The 23,182-nt window shown below is 39.1% G+C and overlaps 1 protein-coding gene across 3 annotated transcripts in view; it reads right to left on the bottom strand.

Annotated features, from left to right (window-relative positions):
- BMPR2 (bone morphogenetic protein receptor type 2) overlaps positions 1-23,182 on the bottom strand; it is a 110,113-nt gene that overhangs the window by 34,801 nt on the left and 52,130 nt on the right. For all 3 annotated transcript variants that reach the window (XM_062619775.1, XM_062619776.1, XM_062619777.1), the window contains exons 2-3: positions 20,800-20,973; positions 19,608-19,787 (exon numbers count right to left, since the gene is read on the bottom strand). In XM_062619775.1, the coding sequence (XP_062475759.1) occupies positions 19,608-19,787; positions 20,800-20,973 (354 nt within the window). The remainder of the gene's footprint in view (positions 1-19,607; positions 19,788-20,799; positions 20,974-23,182) is intronic.

Raw genomic sequence — 23,182 nt, 5'->3', positions numbered from 1 at the left:
ACCAAAGCAAAACACCTCATCAGGTCTTTTTTCTCTTCTTTCCTGGAGAGTGATCAACATTTCTTTCCAACCAACTGACTGCTACCTCATTCCTGATCCAATGTCCTGCAGTAAGACTGTTTAGTCTTCATCATGCTAGAGCCACTGACAAGAAAGCCTCCAATACAAACACTATATCAAAATAACTCAAACCATTCAATGTAAATCTTAAATTCATTTAGTGCAGGGAACAAGATGTGAAAGAAAAAAACACCAAACCAGAGAACTTGCAATGAGAAATATGTTAGTAGCCTTTTAGATACCATGGACATAAGTTATGGCCTTTCATAAATGCAAACAAGAATCCCAATCAGATAGCTCTCTACACCAATTTAACCATGTGCATTTAAACCCACAGTTTTAGTTAAGCTGCAACTACACGGCTTGAATTCCTTACAGTTATATTCTACAGACCTTTACAATTAATTGTAAGTTCCATTAAACCTATGCATACCCTGAGAGCAATGAAACAAAAAAATAGCGTTGCCTAAACTGTTTTTGCTGTTCACCTCAGCTTTTATACGTGTGTGTTTCAAAACAACCATTATCCTAATTCTTATTTATGAGCCTGTCCATTTCAAGTGAGGCTGAGTCTTCTGTAAGCGCTTGACAAATTATTAATTAAATTAAAAATCTACGTGCCCATTTTGTAATAAGATAGTATCAAATGTAAATATCTGATACCTATCAACGCGACCACCTTCAATACTTAAACCAAAGCTCAGGTAAGGAACACTATTTCACACGCAATTTTTGGAGGCACCTGAATCTACAGTGTATTTAGCAAGAAATTCTTCTATGGAAGAGGACTGAGCACCTGATACTTGGGCAGATGAAAAGCACAATGGGAACTGTATTTTTTGAGGGGAGATGGTGCAACATTCTTTTACAAAATAATCCTACCGACCAGTAACCCTAAGGCAATTTTCTCTCATAACTGAAAACGGATGTTTTCCCTGGACTTAAAAGCAAATCCCCAGTTTCTAGTCTATTGGCTTAGGTGAAGCAGAAAAATTGCATTTAGTTCCAATCATACTGTTATTTGAAGAAATTTAAACAGTCACCAATATGTTTCCACTTTGCATTTAGCATAATCATATCTGACTGATTTAATTTTTTTTAATATAAAATTTTATATATGTATTGTCATGAACTTTATGACACCTCTTTTCACGTCTTTCAACACATCCGCAGAGCCAAATTTCTAATCACATTGCTGTATGGAACCTGGGCTGTAAGACAGCACCAGACTCATGAAACTTGCAGTAACATCATGACCTGGCAACGATGCAGCACAGATCCATCCTGGCTGCCTCCTCAGAGAATGCCTCAAAACATCATGCAGCTTGGCCTGTAAAATTCGTTTTCCATAACATGCTCCAGAGGAATCCTGCTACAGCCAGGAGTCAGTCACTCGTGATGGCAGAGCTTTAGGGGGCAGATCTCTCTTTCAAATCTGCTGCCAGAAAATGCAGTTTGGATTTGAGCTTTCTGGACTTTGTCCTGAAGAGAAGGACTCCCTCTGCCCCTGCAGCCTGGTGGTCCAAGGGGTGGAATCCCTTGTGACACCCCAGTCCTCCTCTGGGGTACCAGCTGCCATCAAACACCTGATCCAGAGGCAGGCTGGCTTTGCCTTTTTTGTTTGTTTTGAAAACTGAAGGCTGCACTGATAGATTAAACTTAAAAATTAAGCATATGTGGTGATTTCTTTGGCAGAGAACTGGGGTGTGCAATCCCCAACGGCTCCTTCTTTGATGACTAGATACAGAGAGGTGAATTAGCAGCTTGTCACATTTGTACTTGATTAATTCCTCAGCTGATAAAAACCCAACACAATTTCTCCTTCTGCCATTTCTTGTGTGTTTCAACATCTTCAGCGACATTTCTAACACTACTGAATAGACCCTTATAATCATGATATAAAACAAATAGCAATTCAAAACCAAAACCCAATTTAGATTATCTTCCTGAAGTTTCCTACATACCAATAAATACTTGGTTACTACAGAGATAAAATAAACTCCCTGCTTCTATAGGCAAACTGCATTTTAGTACACCTCAACCTTGCCTTCAAGCTCAAAGGAAATCTAATTTGAGCACTTAACCACATATGGAGGACATCTTCGATACTGAAATAAAATAGAAAAAAAGGTTTCCTAATAAAAAAGCTGGAAAAAACCTCCCATTTACATTATCCCATTTATATTGGTCTTGGACAAAAGGGACCTCCTCCTTACCAAACGAACCAGTAACACTGGCTTTAACCTTATGGCATTCTTCCAGCCTCTCTAAACACACTGGATCAAAAAATGCATTTGCTGCAACTGGGGGCTTGTGGGGAAAGGGATTACTTGAGAAAGTCTCTTTAAAGCTATTTTAAGTAATTTTAAATCCAACAGGTTCAATAGCTAAATAGTTCATGTTTGTAATGTTCCCTGGCACAAAAAATAGAGCCAAAAAATTACATCAAAAGACTGAAATGCCTATTTTCACACAGGTGACCAAACAACCCCACACCCACACTTCCCCCAAAGGTCTCAAATCCTTTAGAAAAGGCAGCTCTGATCCCACATGCATTTCTTTGTGCCTTCAAGAGCTCTGAAGCCCAGCGATGTTGTCTACCAACCGGTGGTGCTCCTCTCACTCCTGCAAACACACGTCCCCTTCTTGCCAGCAGTTTCCTCGGAGGGAAGGCTGAGCCAAGCTCAAGCAGCGTGGGGTGGCTGGGCCTGTCCCAGCACGTGCTTGCTGGGTGCACCCTGGAGGAGCTCCGGGTGTCTCTGCTTACAGCCATTGGAGCCAGCTGCGGCACAGAGGTGCAACGCTGCTCCTGACCCCCGGCTCTGTGCTGCCTGCTCCTGTGCTCCGGGACACTGAGGAATGATGTCCTCTCGATGAAGCTGCACACCTCTGACTAAGGGTCAGGAGTAGTTTTTTCCTATCAACCTCAGCAACAGATGATGAAAAATTAACTGATTTAATGGACATGATTATATAGGGTGCTTATTTCCAAGTCATTTCCCTAAAAATGCAACAAAAGCCAAATTTTAGTGCAAACTTAGGCAGCTAACCTGTTCAAGCAAAAGCCCAAGACCAAGATAAACAGGGTAAGAACGAGTTCTGGCAAAACTTTTCATTACACTTGTGGTTTATGTCCCAGTCCTTCAGATCTAATGTCCTAAATCAGCTTAATACTATAATCCTCAAGTGTAATCCTCGAGTGCAGCAAATACTTAGCATTAAAACTTAGCTCTTCCTACTTCTTTAGTTGAAGAATGTTTTTCTACACTTTCGGTACAACTGAGTATAATGCACATTTTTGTACGTAAAAGGTTTTTAATTTTAAACCCAAAGGCATGTGCGACAGAGCTGTGAGCTAAACCTGTCTGACATTTTAGAAACATTCATGGTTACTGAAGACTGTGTTTGTCTGGCTAATGCCAATTCAAATAACACCCATGACATTCCAAAAGGTCTGCATCTGCTCGAGCTCTTCCTACCATGGTTTAGAAGGACAAAGTCTAACATGAAAGTACATGCAGTACATGTCCCCTTTTCCCATTAATTCTCACCCATGCCCTCCCATATTTCTCAATCATCTTCTCTACATGGCCATATAATTTCTAACTTCTATCAGATTATCCTTTCTGGGCTTCAGAAATATTTTAAAACACTTTTGTAACTTTAAGATAACAATAATCCTTACATTTCTCCACCCTCTAACATGTTACCAGGTATTTCTCAGACAAAATTATTGTTAGAAGGAACTGAGTGATGAAACAGAAAGCTGGAACTCGGGGCCAGCTGAGGAACACAGTGAATAGTACCTTCCCTTGCTTTTCCTCAAGATTCAGTCAGCATCAATGTCTCTTGGTCTTTCTCACTCCCATCCAGCAAAGTGCCATCACTGAAGGCACTACTCTCCCTCTGCTGCAATCCCCTATATCTATGCCAGTGAGTGGAGGAGGTCAGTGGAGCAGCTGAACCACTCCTGGCTCCTGGTGAAAGCCGTCTTTCCTTCCTGAGAGACCTTAGAGAAAGGGGGGTTTTCCTCTATCCCTATCCTTGCTTAAATGCAGACTGAGCTGGTTTCTGGGCTAGAAGAACCTCCTGCTCATAAATACTTCCCAGATACAAGATGCAGATATTCAGGGACATCGCTAAGTAGAACGGAATAAAGGACAGAAAAGGCTGTGGAAACCTGATAAGCCCAACAGAGCAGTCCAGAGACAAAGGCATGGCCAGCCTTCAGCAGGGTTGAAGCTGAAACAGTGAGAATGGTCAGATGAGGAGAAATGCTTTAACCTCAGGAGTACCCCAGCAAGATCAATAAGTCTCCACTGACACACAGCTTCTGTTTCCAAGGCATCAGCTGCAGTGACCTTCAAACAGACAAGAGCATTTTGTATGAAGGCACACAAGCACATATGTTAGATAGGCAATTTTTTTTTCCTAAAGAAAAGTTTTGCAGAACTTGAAATATAAAGCAAAGAGAAACTTGTGTTCTGTTTCTGGCTCTGATATAGAGTAGCCTGATTTTAGGTAGGTTATTTTGTGTCTTTGTGCTTTATGTTAGGCATTATATAATGGGAAAAACAGTACCTTCCCTAACTTCAAAGGTTATTCTGATTATTTTAAAATAACATGAAGATGAAAAAGGCAATAATGATAAATGGTAATCCTTAGTTTGCACTTATGCAAAATCCTTCTACAGATCTAAGTGCTTGATTTCAGATGAAATGCAGACATCGTTTGATGTTCATTTCTTGTAGCAGAAGAGTGCCAGCTCCAGCATCCCTTGCCTCCTACTCCCAGGGGCCTGTTCCAGCCCAGCGGTGCCCTGACAGCTGTGCTGCACAACTGCGGTTATGCTGAGCAGGGAATTGCGCATGAAAGCCAACGGGGGAGACCATGGGAGGGGAGGAAGGACGATATCTAAGGCAGCACCCCTGCCAAAACAAATATACATCAATCAAGTATGAAGGCTGGTATCAAAGCTATCAATTTGCGTTACACCGTGGGTATACGAGAAATACAGCTGACTTCACTTGTCTAACATGTTCTGTCTGCCCTACAGTAACAAACTTGTTTCAAGCCAGGAATAAATATTGCAACACAAATCTGAACAGGTCACGGGGACATGTTTCATAATCCCGTGGAACTGATTTGCTAATGATGCCAGAATCTGTATGACTGCCAGATTAAGTTCACAGATTGAACAAAACTTTGGCATATTCAATGATACAGTTTCTGTAACTGTATTTTCAATGTAATTAAGAATTTTCTTCCATGAGGCCCTGGAGTTGTCACAGCCCTGACTACTGGTTCCAGCTGTTTTAATGACACTGTACAATTAAACTGTAAGACTGAGACTGGGCACTTATTTACACAAATACTATACAGAAATTAGAATGGGAAAAGCAGCCTTTTACAAAATGAACACAAAAATGCCTTCTGTCCATCTGATTTACTCAAAGGCTGAGCGTACCATGAAATCCTGTTAAACGAATGGCAAAAACCTCAAGTCCCATTAAACAAATAGAAATCTTTTTTGTGAAACAACAAAGTGAAATTAAACTTGAGGCTGACTCCTTCCTGACAGGTGTTCCTGCTTTAACACATCACAAAATACAAACAGTCATAGCCACTGCGTCCAAATTACTCTTCTGGTTCCCAGCTGGACACCTTTAAAGCCAGTCTAGATTTCAGCAAAGACATTGTGAAACTTGCTCACTTTCAATACATCTTTGGTCACCTAAAATTTAAATCACCCCCATTACGAGTCTTCTGAATTTTTTTGCCCATCATTCTCACACTTCTCTTAAAAGAAATCAGATTTAGGAACATGCAATTCTATAAGCTCTATTAAAGTGAAAATGCATAAAATGAGGATTTGTAATTGCCATTTGAAAGGGAAGATTCAATCAACTCGACACTTTCAGCTGCACTATGATTAAATCCTTCTGTTTCTTTGCTTACCCCTTCTAACAATTGGCAGGTAATCACATCAGTTATGCCTCTGAACAGGTACCATCCCACTGTTGTTTTACGCAAGAATTCTGTTTCCCAGTCTGCCCTTTCAAAAAGGGGATCCAAGTGTTCTATGATTTCTATGATGCTTACAAAATATACTTTCTGTTTTTCTTCCTGAACTTCCCTTTTCTGCAAGATTTCAAATCCAGGAAAGGTCTGTCAGGAGCCCAGTTCACTGCAATAATGCAGCAAGTTGTCAATTCCTTGAGCACATTTCCACCAAACAGAATATAGCTACATTACAGCTGTACACTGATATTCAAATTTCAAAAGGCATTTGAAAGTACATATTTGCTTCTCCAGAAGAAAAAACCTGAAGCTAGCAGCACCTAGCTGGTCACTATTTCATTTAATAATAATGTAGAGTGAATGGAGAAGCCTGCTTTCCAATCTCAGTTCAAAGGCTCTGCCATAACAGCATTGTGCCAATGGCACTTTTGGGAATAAGACGCTGCTACTGACAAAATCCATTACAATGATTACAAATACATTAAAGCAGTGAAGAAATTCATGACATGCTTCAGGCACCACTGTGGCACTGAACATGCTAGGCTATTCAGCCAGTCCTGCTCAAGTAGAAACTGTAAATGACTAAAAGCGATCACTTCAGCTCTTACACAGCATGCTATAATCTCCAAATGTACCAGCTTATGCTCACCTTTCAACTCACAAGTTAGCATGTAAGCATGCAAGCATGAAATGAACATGTCTTTTGATGAACATTTAAGGTGACGTTTGAGCTCAGCTAATTAAATATTTAGCACTGCACTCCTCCATACTATAGGAAACTTCTGTTCCACAGCAAACATAACATGGTGACCACACAGCCAGACTCCTACTAAATGTGCTCACCTCCACTTCCTACTCTGCACAGTCTTCTGCAGATTGTATTACACACTAGCTCAGTGCAGTCAAGTTCAGCAGAGGGGAGAAGCTATTCAGACTAATATATCTGGTATGTTATTTCATTTGCTCTTTTCTGGAATATTCAGTGAAATTAAGGATTCACAGTTTATGAGTTTTCCCCATTAGCAAAGTTTAATTATTATTGTCTTTGTAACAGATATCTAACATTCCAAGACTATTGTAAAAGCTTTCTCCCTGCAGTAAAGCTTGACATTTTCTGTTGTAATAAAATGACAAAAATTTTTAAAAAATCTCATTTAACTACATAAAACCAAGAAAACTAATGGTAGCATACCTGAGCTACACAGCTGAGATCTCAAGTTAGTTTAAAACCTTTCCCTTGATGCACTCTCTCCGATTGCTATTAGATACTAACTATTCTCTTAGTGCTAGACAGAACTCATCTCCTATTTAACCTTCCAAAGCTGAGCAGGGTTAGCCCACATCTTCCTCAGCGCCCTCTCATTGTGAGTGTCCCTCTACGAGCACTGTTTGCATGAGCTGCGATGCCTGTGGCCAGCATCCGTCCCGGAGCTCCTGGCACAGCGCTCAGGGGATGTGTAATGCTTTGGGTTACAGTCTGTATTTATTTCACCCACACACATTTAGTTTGCTCCAAAGATGCTATGAATGGCTCTGCAGCTGGGAGTGTTTTAACATAGGTGTTTAGAGTGCTCAGCTCACCCAGACCTACGTGTGGTGGTAGATGCTTGTGGTTTCATCTGCACAGCTAACAAGTGCACGACTGATTTGCTGACAGTGCTGATGGACGTAGAGAAGCTCGAGTTATTCTTCAGGATCATTAAAAATCATTTTCAAAGCCCAGTTTAAATATCTTCCATATATTCCCCCTGTCACTATTCATCTACCACTTCTGGTGGTTTCCATGCTTTATTTCACAATAAGCTTTCACCAAGTTTTCTCTGCTTTCCCAAAGCACTGCAAAGCAGTAGTGTCTGGACCTGCATTCAAAGGAAGAACGTTGATAAGTGTAATTCACTGTGCCTCAGTCACCATCACCCATTTTGCCTTACTCACTGCAATAATATCCTCAGAGAACAGAAATGGAGGAAAACAGAACAGCAGGTAGAATATAACCAATTTATATTTGCTACAGTTTAGATGTCTGCTTTCAGGAGCTCATGTTGGTGTGAAAGTGGGTATTTTCTACACCCCAGAGGTTATTTTGTCTGGTTTTTTTTTTGCTGGGGGGGGGGGGTGGGGGGTGGGGTGGTTTGGGGGTTTTGTTTCTTTTGGGGTTGTGTGTGTTGGCATGTTTGGGGTTTTTTAAACTCTCATGTCAAATGAATACCTGTATAAAACCTTTACTTGTGCTTTATTACATTCGTACTAATTCATTGGGGTTTAAAGTCCTATTTCTGCATCCCACATCACTACTTTCACATGAGTTCATGTTTCAACAGTAGAAATAGGACCACAACAAAGCAACAATGATCTTTGTGGCTCCATATAGCTGGTCCAGCTGTCTAGATTACATACCAGCCATGTATTCTCACATACATGCATCCAGTTTGTGGAGAGATCCATAGAGAGGGCTCTGAACCATCACTCAAAGATAAATTGTTTGATTTGGCATAGGAGAAAAAAACCTCAAAGCAAACCCTTTCACTGCCACAGCTCCAACACTTATATTTCCTGTCCAAGTGTTACAAAAGTGAGAAGCGCTTTTATATAGGATGCATGGATACCTTAACCTTGCTCAAAGCATATATAGTTTTAAAGTCAATGTGAATGTCTGGAACAGGGAATTTTTTGCTATTCTAAGAAAGTATTTACAAGCCTGCAAGCGGTTTCTAAACAAGCTTCATGCCGCCAGTTGAAAGGAAGGCAAAACTCCAGGCTAAAGTCAAAAGCTGTCTAATGTCATCTATAGATACTTCATGAACTTCTAGGGAATAATTGGCCCAGTACCAAGAAACATACATGCAATATTTTGTGGGCTCAAACTTAAAAATAAATGCATAAACCTGTAGTGCTGCAACACCGAATCCACCTCACTGGAACCTTCAAAGGGATTTAAAAGAGCTGAATCACAAACTCTATTCAGTCTCAATGCAACTTGGTATCTGGTGTCGGAGAAAAAGAAGTCCTTCCTCAGACCTCTAAGAAAATGTCAAAAATCACTTTCTACTTCTAAAAGAAGAAAAAAGCTAACGCACAAGCAAAAAAGCTAAGACAACAGAAAGTCTTCACATTTGCCTCTTTCAATCTTTCCTTGCCCTTAGAGATTGAATTTCTAACTTCTCCTCTTTAGACACAGCAAATGTTTTTCCATTAATTAATTTTGTACAGAAATACATGATACAAATTAACTGAAATAAGGCACAACTTTATAAGTTAGATTTTAAGGCTAATGAATATACCGATTTCTTTCAATTTTTTAACTGTGTTAAGAAAATAAATATGTTAGTATCCAAAATAAAAAAATGATAATAAAACCTGACTTCTGAGAAAGAAATGCATGGATTATCCACATAAATCTGATGACACAGTAACTGGAAAGATCCATACCTATTCTTATACTGAAAGCACAGAAGCTTGAATATATACATATATATACACACCTCAAACAAAACCTTCTGCAGATTCCTGAAAGGTGGCATTAAAAGTCAGATTTCCCATCACAAATTCAGTCCTAATGAGAACTGCAACAAGGGAAAGTCGCTGTCACACACAAAAATAGACAACACTTAGCCTCTCAACTCCAATGCTTACGTATTGGTATCCATAGCAATACATTACTGTTCATTTTATTTATTAAATATAAACCAGTAAAAATAATAATAATGAATGGTATACATTAACAGCAGCTATCTCTGTATATAAAGAAGGAACCTTCACAAACCTATCATAGAAAGAAAACAAAACTGCAATGTGATTAGGACAAGTAACATCACAAAAACTTCAAGCTAAAAATGAAACAACAGAAAGAAAGACTCAGTACAAGCATACAGCAGTAGTTACAAATCTCATTACAAGATTTTCAGGAATTTTCCTCACCCTTATCTGCCCTCGAGCAACAGTAAACTTTTATAATCCATGCAAATGTAAGCAGACTTTCGGTACCAACTCAAATCTCTGTTTGCATGAAGGCCTTTCAATAGTGCAATTATATCCATGGGAATCTTCATTAAGATTTTAGTGAATACACTATCATCCTCTCCTATTTGGACAGCAATAACAGAAGTTATTTGGTCTTGAACGTGACAGCCTTGAAAAAACACCTGCAACTGATGTATAATCAGGAGTTACATGACCAGGAGAACACTAAGGTGATGTTTTCCTATCTGCATTGGTCTCCTGGATGCTCTACGAAGTCTTTGCTTTTAAGCACATGGTTTCTGTTAGCCACGAAGTCAAAAGATCACCTCAGATCACTATGATTTCAAAACAGCCCTGACAGCTCAGTTCTTCAGAAATAATGGAGACATCTATACTCAAAGATGACACGTCTGAATCTAGATGCCTAGTTATGAAACTTCACATTCAGAATTACAGTTAGTCACAGGTACACAGTTCAAACACCTGAGGCACTTACCTGAATTTGCCATTCACTTTATTAATAAAAAAAGACGTCTTTCCTTGTAAGCAAAACAAACTTAAAACCCTGATCCCCAGTACCCATCCACATGCAGATATTTTGTCTGATATATGGGAAGAAAGAGACCAACTAGAGCTTGTATCAAGTAGAGCTCCTAACCTTTTCTATACTCCCAATAGAAAATATTCCAACAGTACAGTTGTACAAGTAATAAAAAGAAATCAAATCACAAAAAGAACAATCATTTAGTGCACATAAACAGTCCTTGAGTTCAGCCTTTGACTTTAGCACCCGCTACCCAGACCTGACCCAGCAGCCGGACCGACATGGTGCTGCCCGGCAGCTCCTGTTCCCTGCCCTAGGGGGAAATGTGGCTACCTCTGCCCACGGTCTGCTCTGCACCAGCCTCTGCAGGAGCTGCCTGACATCTAACCGACATTATTCCAGCTGTTCAAACACTTTGTCTAAATCTAATTTAAGTGTCCTTAGAAACAACTTATCACATTGCTAAAACCCAAACGCTTTATTTACCTATAGCTACTAAGATTGCGCCAGATTGAAATACAATTGGTGTTGTATCTCCAGACAGTGTCCTGTCTAAAAACGCACTGTATGCTATAGCATAAAAGAAGGAGCCACAAATCGATGTTAAGTAATGTACTGGATTTTCAGGATCACAATTATTGTCCAGACAAAGAAAACAATTTTACTGAAAAAGACTCAAAAAGGAGCGGTGATTAATGACCAGCTCTGAAGAGCCAACATCTTTTACTTTAATCGCCTGTCTGGACTTCCAGTCTCCTCTGAGGAGGCCGAGTTCCATTGTGCTGAGCTATGGATGCAACTTGGGTAAGACTGCAAACCAGCTGGGCTAACAGGAGGCTATTCTAAATGTATGGCAGATGCCAAGAAGCTAAAGCTTTCTTCCTAAATTGTACCTGTTCCAAAAATCAAAGGGGTAAAATGTACTGGACAAAACCATAATATAGGATTAGATTTTTGTCAGCAAGCTTAGCACACAGGACAGAAACAAATGAGGCTTACTGAGGCTTGCTTACTTAAGGAGCAAGAAAGACATGACAGGTTTTCCATGATGTAAACACTACTCTGCACAGATTAGATTAATAGTATTGAACAACCAATATCAGACCCAGTATTTATAAGCAATCTCCTAAGTTCCAGTCCCTAGCCTGCCTCTTACTATGTCAGTAGTCTGTGGACAAAGACTGTTCTCACCACTACTGTACCAGGGACAGACAAAAATCAATGATGAGGGGGGAAATTTATTAGTAGTATCTGGCAGCACCTAGCAGTGCTTTATAACCAAACTGTGCAGACTTCTTGTTCCTTCTAATCTTAACTCCATTCATTCCAATATTGTTAAAGAAAACCAGAGTAGAGCCATGCTAAAAAATCAAATGCGAGGAATGCTACTAGAGTCACACTGCAGGAGAAAGGAGATTGTGAGGAGCAGCTTTCCCAGCAACCTCCAGGCTGCCTGGGAAGATACAGCTGTAACATGTTGAAGCGAATGCCCTCTGACAGGGGCTGCAGCAGCAGAGGACTCTGAGCACAGCCATTTTCGCCACTTCTGCTCACAGCAGGAATCCTTTAGCCTGACAAAGAGAGGGAGAGGGGGACATGGACAAACCTGATCTGAAAATAAATGTTGATAAAGCGTAGAGAGAGAGACAAGTAGCACATTCACAAAACATAAAGAGCGTTTCAAATCTTTTTGGTAATGACTACAATGTACAGTATCTTGGCTAATTCAGTCAGTATACTTTGTTGAGGAGAGTTACCTAGCCACATTTGCAAGTCTTCAAAGGAGAAATGCTTCCATGGTGGTGTAGTCTTAACTCATTCTAAAGTGTTAAGATTTACAGCATCTAGTATTAAAGTTTTGGTATGTGTGGAAGAGTTATTAGAAGCCTATTGCTACTTCTACATCAGAAAACCTGCTGACGTAGAATGTCCCCAGAAAGCATATTGCTATGTCAATCTCCCTTCCAGAGAGCTCCTACCTATCTCTCAGATCTGGGGTTGTCAAATAGCAGTGTAGGATTTGTCTAGAATAATGTTGATATTGTATACATTATACACTGCATATTGAAGCATGTGAGTAAAGACATACAAAGCATAACATCCTTGTCTGTCTCCGTTTTGCCTTGAGATGAGGCGAAACAATTCCTTATCTACTACCTTTTTTATTTTCAGCCCAATTTTCCACTAACGCATTCTCAAAAAGACCCATTCTTCTGAGTCAATCTACTTTTGCCTTGTGTCTGTACAGCCTTCACAATAAAGCCATATTGTGCACTGTCAGAACAGATATCTGCTAATTATGCAATGAATTTATTATACAACAATATGAAAATCAGACAATACTCAGCATTCCCAGTAAATGGAAAAAATATATTTACTATGTTTGTATTACCCCAAGATATTTGTAGATCATTATCCTTTCAGAAGTGCATAAAACATACGAACTATAAGCAACTGACTGCCAGCAGAGATGCAAATTAGAGCCTCAAGAACTGCAAATCACCTATTTGCAGATATTAGTTGGCTTAAAATGTATGTTTTTGCTATTACTGAAGGTGGCAAAAATCACTTATTATATTTCAGAATACGGATGTTTCCTGTCTTCATTCTAGACCTTCAGCTCAAATATTTGCTGTGTAGTACTACAAGTATGCAGGACACTTCAGAGATGACAAAGATGCAGATCAGACAATCCTATCAAATATGCTAAAAGTTATGTTCACATCTACTTTAAGATTTGAGAACCCTAAGGACTCTAAAAGTAAAATATTTTTAGCCTTCTGAAACAAAGAGTAGTTACAGCTCTAGCACTTCACAGACACACTACTGCAATGTCAAGATAAAGACAAAATTCCCCCCCTTGCATCCAAAAAGCTCTTTTTCAGATTCCAATAGATTTTTGATGGAACTTTGCAAAGGCCCTTGTTCTCAGACCTCTGGGTTATAACATAGTACTAATCTCTGTTGGCACAGCTCTGCAGTTACCTTGTACACCTCTCCTACCAAGTACACTCGAACAGCAGTTTGACAAAGCAACAGGGAATGTACTCATAAAACCCCAAGGTTTATTTTAGTAAAAATGTTATTTGAAATGGTTCTCCTTTTTCAAATAAACATGTTTGTTATTATTTTATTTAACCCAGTTTTTAGCATTTTGTGGGTTTGGTGCATAACCAATTTGAAAACATTTCCAAACATTTCCAAAACATTTCAAACTCAGTTCAGGTAAAACATTCCAATTTCACCTTCCTGATTAAATATTTCTGTAAGAGAAAAATGTACATGTCCAGTTTTCTATCTATATAGGCTTTGCCTTCCCAGCTAACATTTAATATTCAGACTCCAAGTGCACATCAAAGCTTTACTTTTAAATTCAATAAAGATGCAAGATTAATCTCAGGAGACTATGATGTCTTAGAAGTTAAGATGTTAAGCGCTGTTACCAACAATCCTTTAAGAGATTCTGCTTTTGACAGATGTATTTCTAATGAGCATCACTGAACTGAAGTTACTCAACAACCACTACTAGTTGGGTGACTTGCAAACCCTTCCACCAATTCTACAGAAACTAAGGCTTTCATCGCTTAAGTTTCTATATAACCTTCTATGCTAATTGCTTTAATACTTTGTTTGCTCCCTGCAACAATTTTCATATCTGCTTTTTCTTGCCTACAGTAACTCACAATACTATTACCTTTCCTTGGTTGCAAGAACTGTCTCAGCATTTCCTTCCCTGCATGGTAATATAGTTATGGCACACTAATGACATATAATTCCTTATTTCTTCACTGAAGAGATGTGCCTGACTGACTCCCTTTCATTTCAAGGGTACGAGTTATAACCCTTGCGTGGATCAGCCCTGCCTCCATCTTTCAAGACAGATCTGTCACCTTGCAAAGATTTGTAATTTCCCCTTTGCTATGTATCAAAATCACCTGAAAAAAAAAAAAGTAGCACAAATAAGGGAAAATGTTTATTTACCTAGAATTTTCTTAGCATTGGCAGACCAGAAATGAAGGACCAGCTCAAACCTGGGGCTGATGAGGTACTCCAAGCAGAACTCAGCTGAAGTAAATGCATTTCAAATATAAATTAATATTGGATGCTGCTCTCCAGAAAAAAGCAGTTCAAGATAACAACTGAGAGTGAGAGCAGGGTTACAACCTTCCAAAATTAGCTTGACATGATCTCATTCAACTTCAGTGGGAGTTAGATTGGGCCATGTGCCCACAACAACATGAATCCAACTGCTGCCTCTCAGAAGCAATTGTTACTTGAAAACTGTGTATTACTACCTTAATTAACCTGACTCAGCCACATATATTAATAATTACCCCCCTTTTTTTTCTTTTTTAATGGTAGCTTTCCTCAAAGTTTCCAGAGAATTCGGTGAGCACTTAAAGACAGACTTTTATAGACCTATTTTGCATACATAGCAAGAAGGCTGGTAAAGAAAGGCCAGGATGATACACTGAAGGATAAACCAGTGTTTTACATACATACATTGTAAAACACTGGCCCGGATGATACACTGAAAGATAAACCCATCTATCAGTGTTTTAGAATAAAGAAAACCAACTTCCTCTGCTGTATGAAGCAGTTTCTCTATATCCAAATCTCAGTGCGCTTATTTAATATAAGTTCCCTAAATCCTCTAAAAATTGCAGTCACCATTTGTTGCTCTGAGGAGAAAACCCTACATCAACTGTCGCTGCCAAGGATTTTTTCCATATATCATGCAAATACATCACCTGTCACACAAAAATATATTCTCAACACTCAGTTGCTGCAAGATTAATTTATCTGCAGTGCCAGGAATGCAGCCTGGAGGAAAAAAATAATTAAAAATGGCTTTGTTGCTGCTTTCATCTTGATGTTATTTTAACACGCATGTTTCATTACCACAATCTATGACCAATGAGGGAGATCATTTACCTGTTTAGCTACTTAAATTCTATTTAAATGGCCATTGCGAGTGATTGTAGAACTAATGAATTCGTCTTCACAGTCTCAGAATTTACGAAACATTTTGTAGACATAAGAGGCAGATATTATTAAGTCTTGAAATAAGTATTTGACCAAGCTAGTAGAGTAAACACACACAGAATCACAGAATGGTTAGGGTTGGAAAGGACCTTAAGACCATCAAGTTCCAACCCCCCTGTCATGGGCAAGGTTGCCTCACCCTAGACCATGTTGCCCAAGGCTCTGTCCAACCTGTCCTTGAACACAGCCTTCCAGTATCTGAAGGGGGCCTACAAGGATGCTGGAGAGTGACTCTTCAGAGACTGTAGTGACAGGCCAAGGGGCAATGGGTTTAAACTGAAACAGGTGAAGTTCAGGTTAGACACAAGGAGGAAGTTCTTTACTGTGAGGGTGGCGAGGCTCTGGAACAGGTTGCCCAGAGAAGTGGTAAATGCTCCATCCCTGGCATCTCAAAATGTTTACCCATGAAGCCATAGTTGGCCCTTTTTATTTTGGGTTAAGGGGTATATACATATCCTGGCTGAAGTTAAGATTAATTTTTTCTCTTTTTCTTTTTTCATGAAAATAGAAGATGGACAAACAATTCATCCATCCACGAGTTACTAGCAAAGAATAACAAAGTATATTTTTCACCAGAAGTGCAAGGTTAGGTCGAGAATGAGAGGTTGTTTTAACTTCTACATTTCAGTAGCTCCAAACTCCACAGGCAAATCTTCAGATCAGAAATAACGACCATTCTCCAACCTCTACTTCTCCTGGCATCAGGAAACAAGCTACCTGAACCTTTGCATTTTTAATACCTCCAGCCTGTGGGTTCTAGAATATGCCCCATCCTACAACATTTACAAAATTCTAGCTGGAGGGACTAGCAACCAAAAACTACTTAAATCTGCCACAATTATCTTTAAGATAGAATAATATTATGACTGCTCAGATGTATGATTGCTTTAAATTACCAGCTGCACATTAAGAAGCAGTAAGGATCAAATCCATGGTTTTAACAACCTCTTTGTCTTTCATTTTATTTTTCATTTTTATGAAGTTTTGCTACAAGATAGGATGGATTTTTTATATTCGTGCCCTGACCAAATATGAACTTCAACAATCAAAATATACTCCATTCTACACAGATATGGTTTTGAGCTAAACATGTCTTGACATCCTGGAAGACAATAATGACATAAAAATTAAGTGTAACATTAAAGAGAAGAATTGTTGTATTTTATGACAACAATTTGTTATATCTAAAATGTATTAAGATCCTAATTAACTTACTTTTATTCTTTTTGAATCATTTCTAATCTAGCTACATTTTTCAATACATGACTGTTAACTGTCCTACACAAAACCGAAAGGCTGTATAAAATACTTTGTTTATTCCTCCATTATTTTTCCAGATGGATTTAGCACAAGAGGCCACACAGTATTTTGCTGTTTCTACAGATCCTTCATAAAGCTGCAAGGAAATACTTTTAAAAGAACACTTACAATTTTCCTTAAGAATTAAGTTTAAATTGACCAGGTTCATCAGCAGTGTGCTCAGGTTCTGTTAGTTTTTAAAATACAGCCCCATTTCCACTTGTTGTTCCAGGAACTTTTATTCTGGGTTATTTTACTGCAAATCTGCAGAGAAACCTTTACAAAGGCTTAGTTATCTGTCAGCTGAATTCATCAGGTTTCGCATAACCAACCATACACCTGCTTTGAAATCTACAGGATCATACATACAACTCTGGGAGGCCATGTGCCTTACTTTGCCATTCACAAACTACGCATTTATAATCTAATTAATAATATATTTAATAATCTAAAAGATACAGTAATATAGATTGACACAGCCTGTACAGCTAAACTTACTAGTGTCCTTAAAGCATTCTGACAACCTTAACAGAAAGGCTGGAAGTGCGCTCAAGTAAGGCATCTACAGGTAATTCAAAGCTTCCCAACAATTCCATGAAAACTGAACTTTGCCAAAGCAAGAATCCTGTCCTTAATGTCGAGATGGCAAAACTAAACCTTACAGTACCAAAATGGGTTCCGAAGGAGTCGAAAGGGACCATGGAGACTCCAGTGCCTGAAACAGGGGCCAGCAATGTTGCAGGGGTCTGTGTGCCACAGCCTCCCTCTTTTTCACCCTTCCAGCTTCCTAGAACTTCCTCTACCTCCACAAGTGCTGCATCTGTACGGCATGTACACTGCCAGGAGCAGCCTCATCTGTCAAATGCAGCAGTAGTAGAGCTTTACAAATAAAACACCAGAGTGGTAAATGAGGCTATGCTTGCTGCTGGAACGGCCAATCTCCATCTCTTAACCTAGCCAAAGCAGACAGACAACTGTGCTAGGCAGCAACCTACTTTGCTTATGCTTGTGCCTAAAGCCAAATTTGTGTATTATGAAAATGGAAGGAGACACAATAACACAGAACAGTTTGAGTCAGTAGAAATGTATGCAGCAGCACTCAATTACAGCTGGGTGAATTAAGGACTATGTTACAAGTTTAATTTCCCCCACCACTTTGCAAGTCAAGTTAGATCTTTCAGTATTAAAAATTCCACTTAAAAATCAGTTGAAGATCTTATCAGCCAATAACTGAATTAATTCAGCTTGTAATTTCAGCCCTTGGAGAAGCATGAGCAGAAGTCAATTTTGTGGGAACTTTGGCTTCCTATTTTGAGGAAATAAAAAAGGACAAGGAATTATCTTTACACCTTTCTTCCCCTCCTGCCTAAATCCCCTGCACAGCACTAACTCCAGTCACATTTGGGGACCAGATGACTATTACCAAGTAGAGCCTGTTCTGCATTGCACAGTGCTCAGGCACTGACTCCAAGTGGTGATTGTTTACCGGTTCTACAAATAATACTATCAGTCAAAAGGCACCATTTCTTATCAACATTCTTTACCCATTTATATGTACACACTTCCCCAGTAAAAGGTTGCTTTCTTTTGTTTTCTTTTTAGAATGCCAAGCCCTCATTTTGACTAAAATTGCTTACAAGGACTCCATCCTACAGCTATTTTTGAAAGCACCAGTATCTTCACTATGTTAAAGTTAATTCAAATAATATCATTCCTAAACACAAACTATTCTTTCTGCATCCTATACCTATAGCCACTATCAAATTAAAGACATCTTCAGTTCACAATACACTTTCCATCGATAAAGAACTCTCACCATACAGAAACAACTGAACCTCCATTTACATACCTGCCTTTATTCAATTTCTTTCACAATTTTTATTTCCAAAAGGCTATCCAAATGTTTAGATTAGGCCACTAACTCAGCTTCTTTAGAGGTTCTGAATTCTTAGAACACAGCCTAACAGTGTGTCTGCTAGTCACTATCTTGCTTCTATTATAGGAGTTTAAGGGATGCGGTCCCTTGATTTGGATCCATTTGCCAAGTTGATTTTATAATACATGATTTATCAGATAATCTAATCTGGAAGAAAACGACATTGCTCAAACTAGTGCTCTGTGAATTTTATACCAAAGTTAATCTCTACCAGAGATATGCAAAAGAAAGAAGTCAGATTTCAAAGCACTGTAAGACTTTGGAGAGAATCTCAACAGCCTGATTTGAACCTCAACAAACCAGTTCCACCGCTCAGAGCTATCTGTGGAGCGTGACTGAATAGACAGGCCAGACTTTTCAAAGGTACCATAATGTTAATGAATTTACCAGCCTGTTTTTTAACACAAGTCTGAATCCTTCTGAATATCCCCACAGGCTTCTGAAATTGGGCATCCAAATACCAAAGCACCCTAGATTAGAGACCATTCTGGAAAATGTAATCTGCATTCAGTAGCTGCCTACACAAATAATTCTTCTGTAAGCATTTAACTCAGTCTTTGCAGAGCACTGTGGAATATATAAATGTGATGAACTTCACATGGAGAAAACTCTGTTCTGTTTGCCATTTCCATGCATAGAAATGAAAAAGGCGCGCTTCACATTTTACGGTACCATGAAAGAAGGATCTTTCTCTAAATTATTTAAACCATGAAATGACAGCGATGGAAACATTTGACTTACTGTAAGGTGTTGTATCAGTAGGGTCAGGAGGTGGAAAATTTTCTGTGAAGTTGACATTACACAAGTCTGTACTGCAGCAGCAGAAGCGGTACGTTCCATTCTGAATCAAGGAAGGGGTGGTTGTAACTATACACTCCTCAAAGTGACACTCTTGTGGGTCTCCTATATGAGACCAGCAACCTGCAAGAAGAGGCACATTAAAGAATTCTTTTTAGAGGAGGCATAAAATTAATCCTGTTGCATGGACAATTAAACGCACCTCTAGAAACCCATCCATTATTTGATTAAATGTTAGAGTGGGGTGAAAACTGTTATAATTTGCTTGTCTGACTTCACTACCACCTTTTAAACCAAAACCTGAAGAATTTGTTTCACAGTTCACCACAGCAAAGGGGAAGAACTATGGGCAGTACTGAAAGTCAGTATCAGAGGTGTCAAGCTGTCAGCCTCAATAGGTCAAAACCTGAATTCTTAAGTCTCTAAGCAGAAGTATGCCATTCCCCATTTCTCCGATACCACAGACAATACTACCAGCTTCTGGCCCACCATCTAAATGAAATTGCGACCTAGCTCCCTCCTTAAAGTTAAGCCACAAGAATGCATCTATATTTTGATGCTTCTTGCGTAATTTCTGAAAACTCTGTCCTTCCTCATTGTCAGCATCACTGGACTCTTCTACAGGATCATAACTTATTTCTTGGTTGATGCAGGCTCTTTATCCCTGCAGCAACTGTTTCTGCCCAAGTATGGTCAATGGCGGGTAAGCATCATTTATGCACAAATGCCTGGAAAGAAAAGAGGCAGCATGGGGGCAGAGGTGAGCAGTCAGACTGCTGCTTTCAACAGATTAAACAAGGAACAACAATAATGAGTACAACTGCATAGGATCTTTGCACTGGTAAAAACCAGTTTTCATTAAGCCTTATACTACACTAACTCTTATCCAAGTAACCAAGAACAGAGTCTCTGAGAATGGCAATCAAAACCCATTTCTGAAGGCAAGACCTTTCATCCCTCCCTGCAGAACAGCAGGGAGGGTGTTGCTAAATAGGAAGTTTAAAATTATACATTTGTACAAGGCACAAGAAAAATCTCTAGTTTTGCAGCTATGCATCTTTGCATCAGCTGGCTAGATCACAAACAAGTGAAAAGACCAGCAAAGCTACTGCACTTACACTGAAATGTTACATACCTTGTTTTACAAGATGTATGTCTCCTTCTCGTGTTTTTTCCCACAGTCCGTAGCAGGTACTACCTTTCATGCACAAAATTGTGCCATTTTCCTGGGAGATTCGGCTCTCACTGATTCCATGGTCCTGCTGATAAGGGTCCTTAAATGCACACAGACGCTCCTCACTCTGAGTAGCTTTAGACAAAGAAAGGAACATATTTTTGTCAGTGATTTTCTGCATAAAATATTAACTTAATAAAAGCATGAATAAGCTCTTCTGAAAATACATATTCAAAATCACCCTGAATTACATTTATCCATTCTTTAATCTGTACTCCAACAGTCAGAAATAAAAATAAGGTCTATCCTGAAGTTACTTTCATAAAGAGGACAAAAACCCCCAAACTTTAGCAAATGTTTCAAAATGAATGTGCAAGTGTTTGAAGTTCACAGGTGAAGCATAAAAATTTCACTGCCACAGTCTGCATCATTTGTTCTCAAGCGTAAGTCAAGCAACTGTTACCTGGTTTATTCAGCAACCACATACTTTAATTGTTTCCAGATCCTAAACCAAGATGATCTTTCTCAGACTGCCATGCAACCCCATGCCTACCTAATTCAGAGGGGTTTCTCCACTCTTTTTGTTGACCCATCTCTTTGCTACATCTTCAACCTATCAGTTTGAGCTCTTTGACACAACTTCATTAATGACCACCAACAGAAATACCAACAGCAGAGTAAAACCCATATGACCGACTAGCAGTTCCAGGAAACACTGCCTGTAAACAGGAACAACGCTCCCACGTAAAGTCTCCCTGTGGAATGTCCAGCAGGAACATCACAAAACATACAAAGTGAGTACAAAAATAAATACACGTTATCATCTCAAAAAACGATTGGGTTTGGTTTTTTTTTAAACAAAACCAAAACCACTCTCAAAAATATTCTGATTTGTACAAGAACATTTAATCAGTACAATTCACAAATTTCCTATCTTAAGAGCTCGTATGTTTTACCTACGTGGTTACACATTTTTGTTCGTATCACTTCAATGAAAGGACTCACACATGCCAATACGCCTCTGTCAGCATTTCTTTAGTAAGAGTAAACACATTCAAACAAGAAATTCTTCAGAAAGGCATCAAGTCCAAGATAAATAAATCCTACATTGGTATAGAATATCTTCATTCTTCCCTTGAATGATTTTATAAAATGCATGGAAAGCTAGGCATTTAGTAAGTATTATCCAGCAGTATAACTCCATTCACAGTAAGAATTTGTATTCTGTATCTCAGCTACCAGATTTAATCCAGTTCCTTAACTCCCATAAAAGCACTGGTAACAAAAAGACGCAAGGTGGAATAGACTGGCCTTTTGGGAAAGCAGATTTTGAACTTAAAACTATAGCATACGTAACTGTAAATTATTAAAGGTATGGTCTGTATATAAAATACCTCCCCAAGGAGGATTTATCTATTTGATCATTCTGCAGCACTGCCCCAAAGAAGCCATCTTTCAGCAAGGCAGACTTACTGAAAAAAAAAATAAAAAATGCTGTTTCACTGTGACACCTGCACAGTGATTGGGCAACAGAAAGACAAACCAGAAGACTCATAAATGTCTCACTTCTATGGCCGTTACTATTCATTAAGGAGTCAAAATCCATAATTCTTTCATGCCAAGACAACCACAGAGAGCTGCAGCATCCAGAAAAGCAGTCTGTCAGTTACTCCCAGTTTACTCTGTGGAAGCAGTAATTAAAATAGCATAACCTAGCCAGGGTATATGTGTGATCAGCTGAGCTGTGTATCGGCTCAGTGGTGGTAAAACTCTCAGCTGAGGAGACAGGAACTTCTTAAGCCACTGTAATTCAATCACTTGCTGTTCCATGTACTCCAATAACCTGGCCAGCAGTCCATGCTACCTACTCACACACCTCTCTGCACACTAGTCAGTGTACAATTAACACTGTACATCTGGAACTAGAATTTTGAAGTGATAAATACATTTATGATAAAGCAGTGGCCTGACGTTCAGAAACTCAGTTACCTAAATTTCATATCTAATTTTTTTTCTTTCTAAATGAATAGAGTTAGTCGAGTTACTGAGGACAAAAAGGTCACACATTAACAGCTAGCATATGCTGCCTCAAGCAGTACTTGCCAGTCGCACGTAGTAGTTTTATTCTCAGGAACAGCTGAGTATGCCAGGCGTGAAGCATCTGTCCTGCATTCTCTGCTCCATGACATGGGACTGGCCAAGAAACAATGTATGAAAGGACAATACTCCAGTGCTGTAAGGGGACTGGAGCCGACCAACTTTTTGAAAATCAAAAGGAGAAAAAATTATCACAGAACAGAAATTTTCAAGAGAGAACAGGACAGAATTACACAGCCTTGTGAAA

The sequence above is a fragment of the Pezoporus occidentalis genome, unplaced genomic scaffold (assembly GCF_034315485.1).
Source record: "Pezoporus occidentalis ecotype Australia unplaced genomic scaffold, CSIRO_AGI_Poc_V1 ctg213, whole genome shotgun sequence".
Taxonomy (NCBI): Eukaryota; Metazoa; Chordata; class Aves; order Psittaciformes; family Psittacidae; genus Pezoporus; species Pezoporus occidentalis.
The sequence above is the reverse complement of the archived record's forward strand: the minus strand, read 5'-3'. Positions and strand labels throughout refer to the sequence as shown.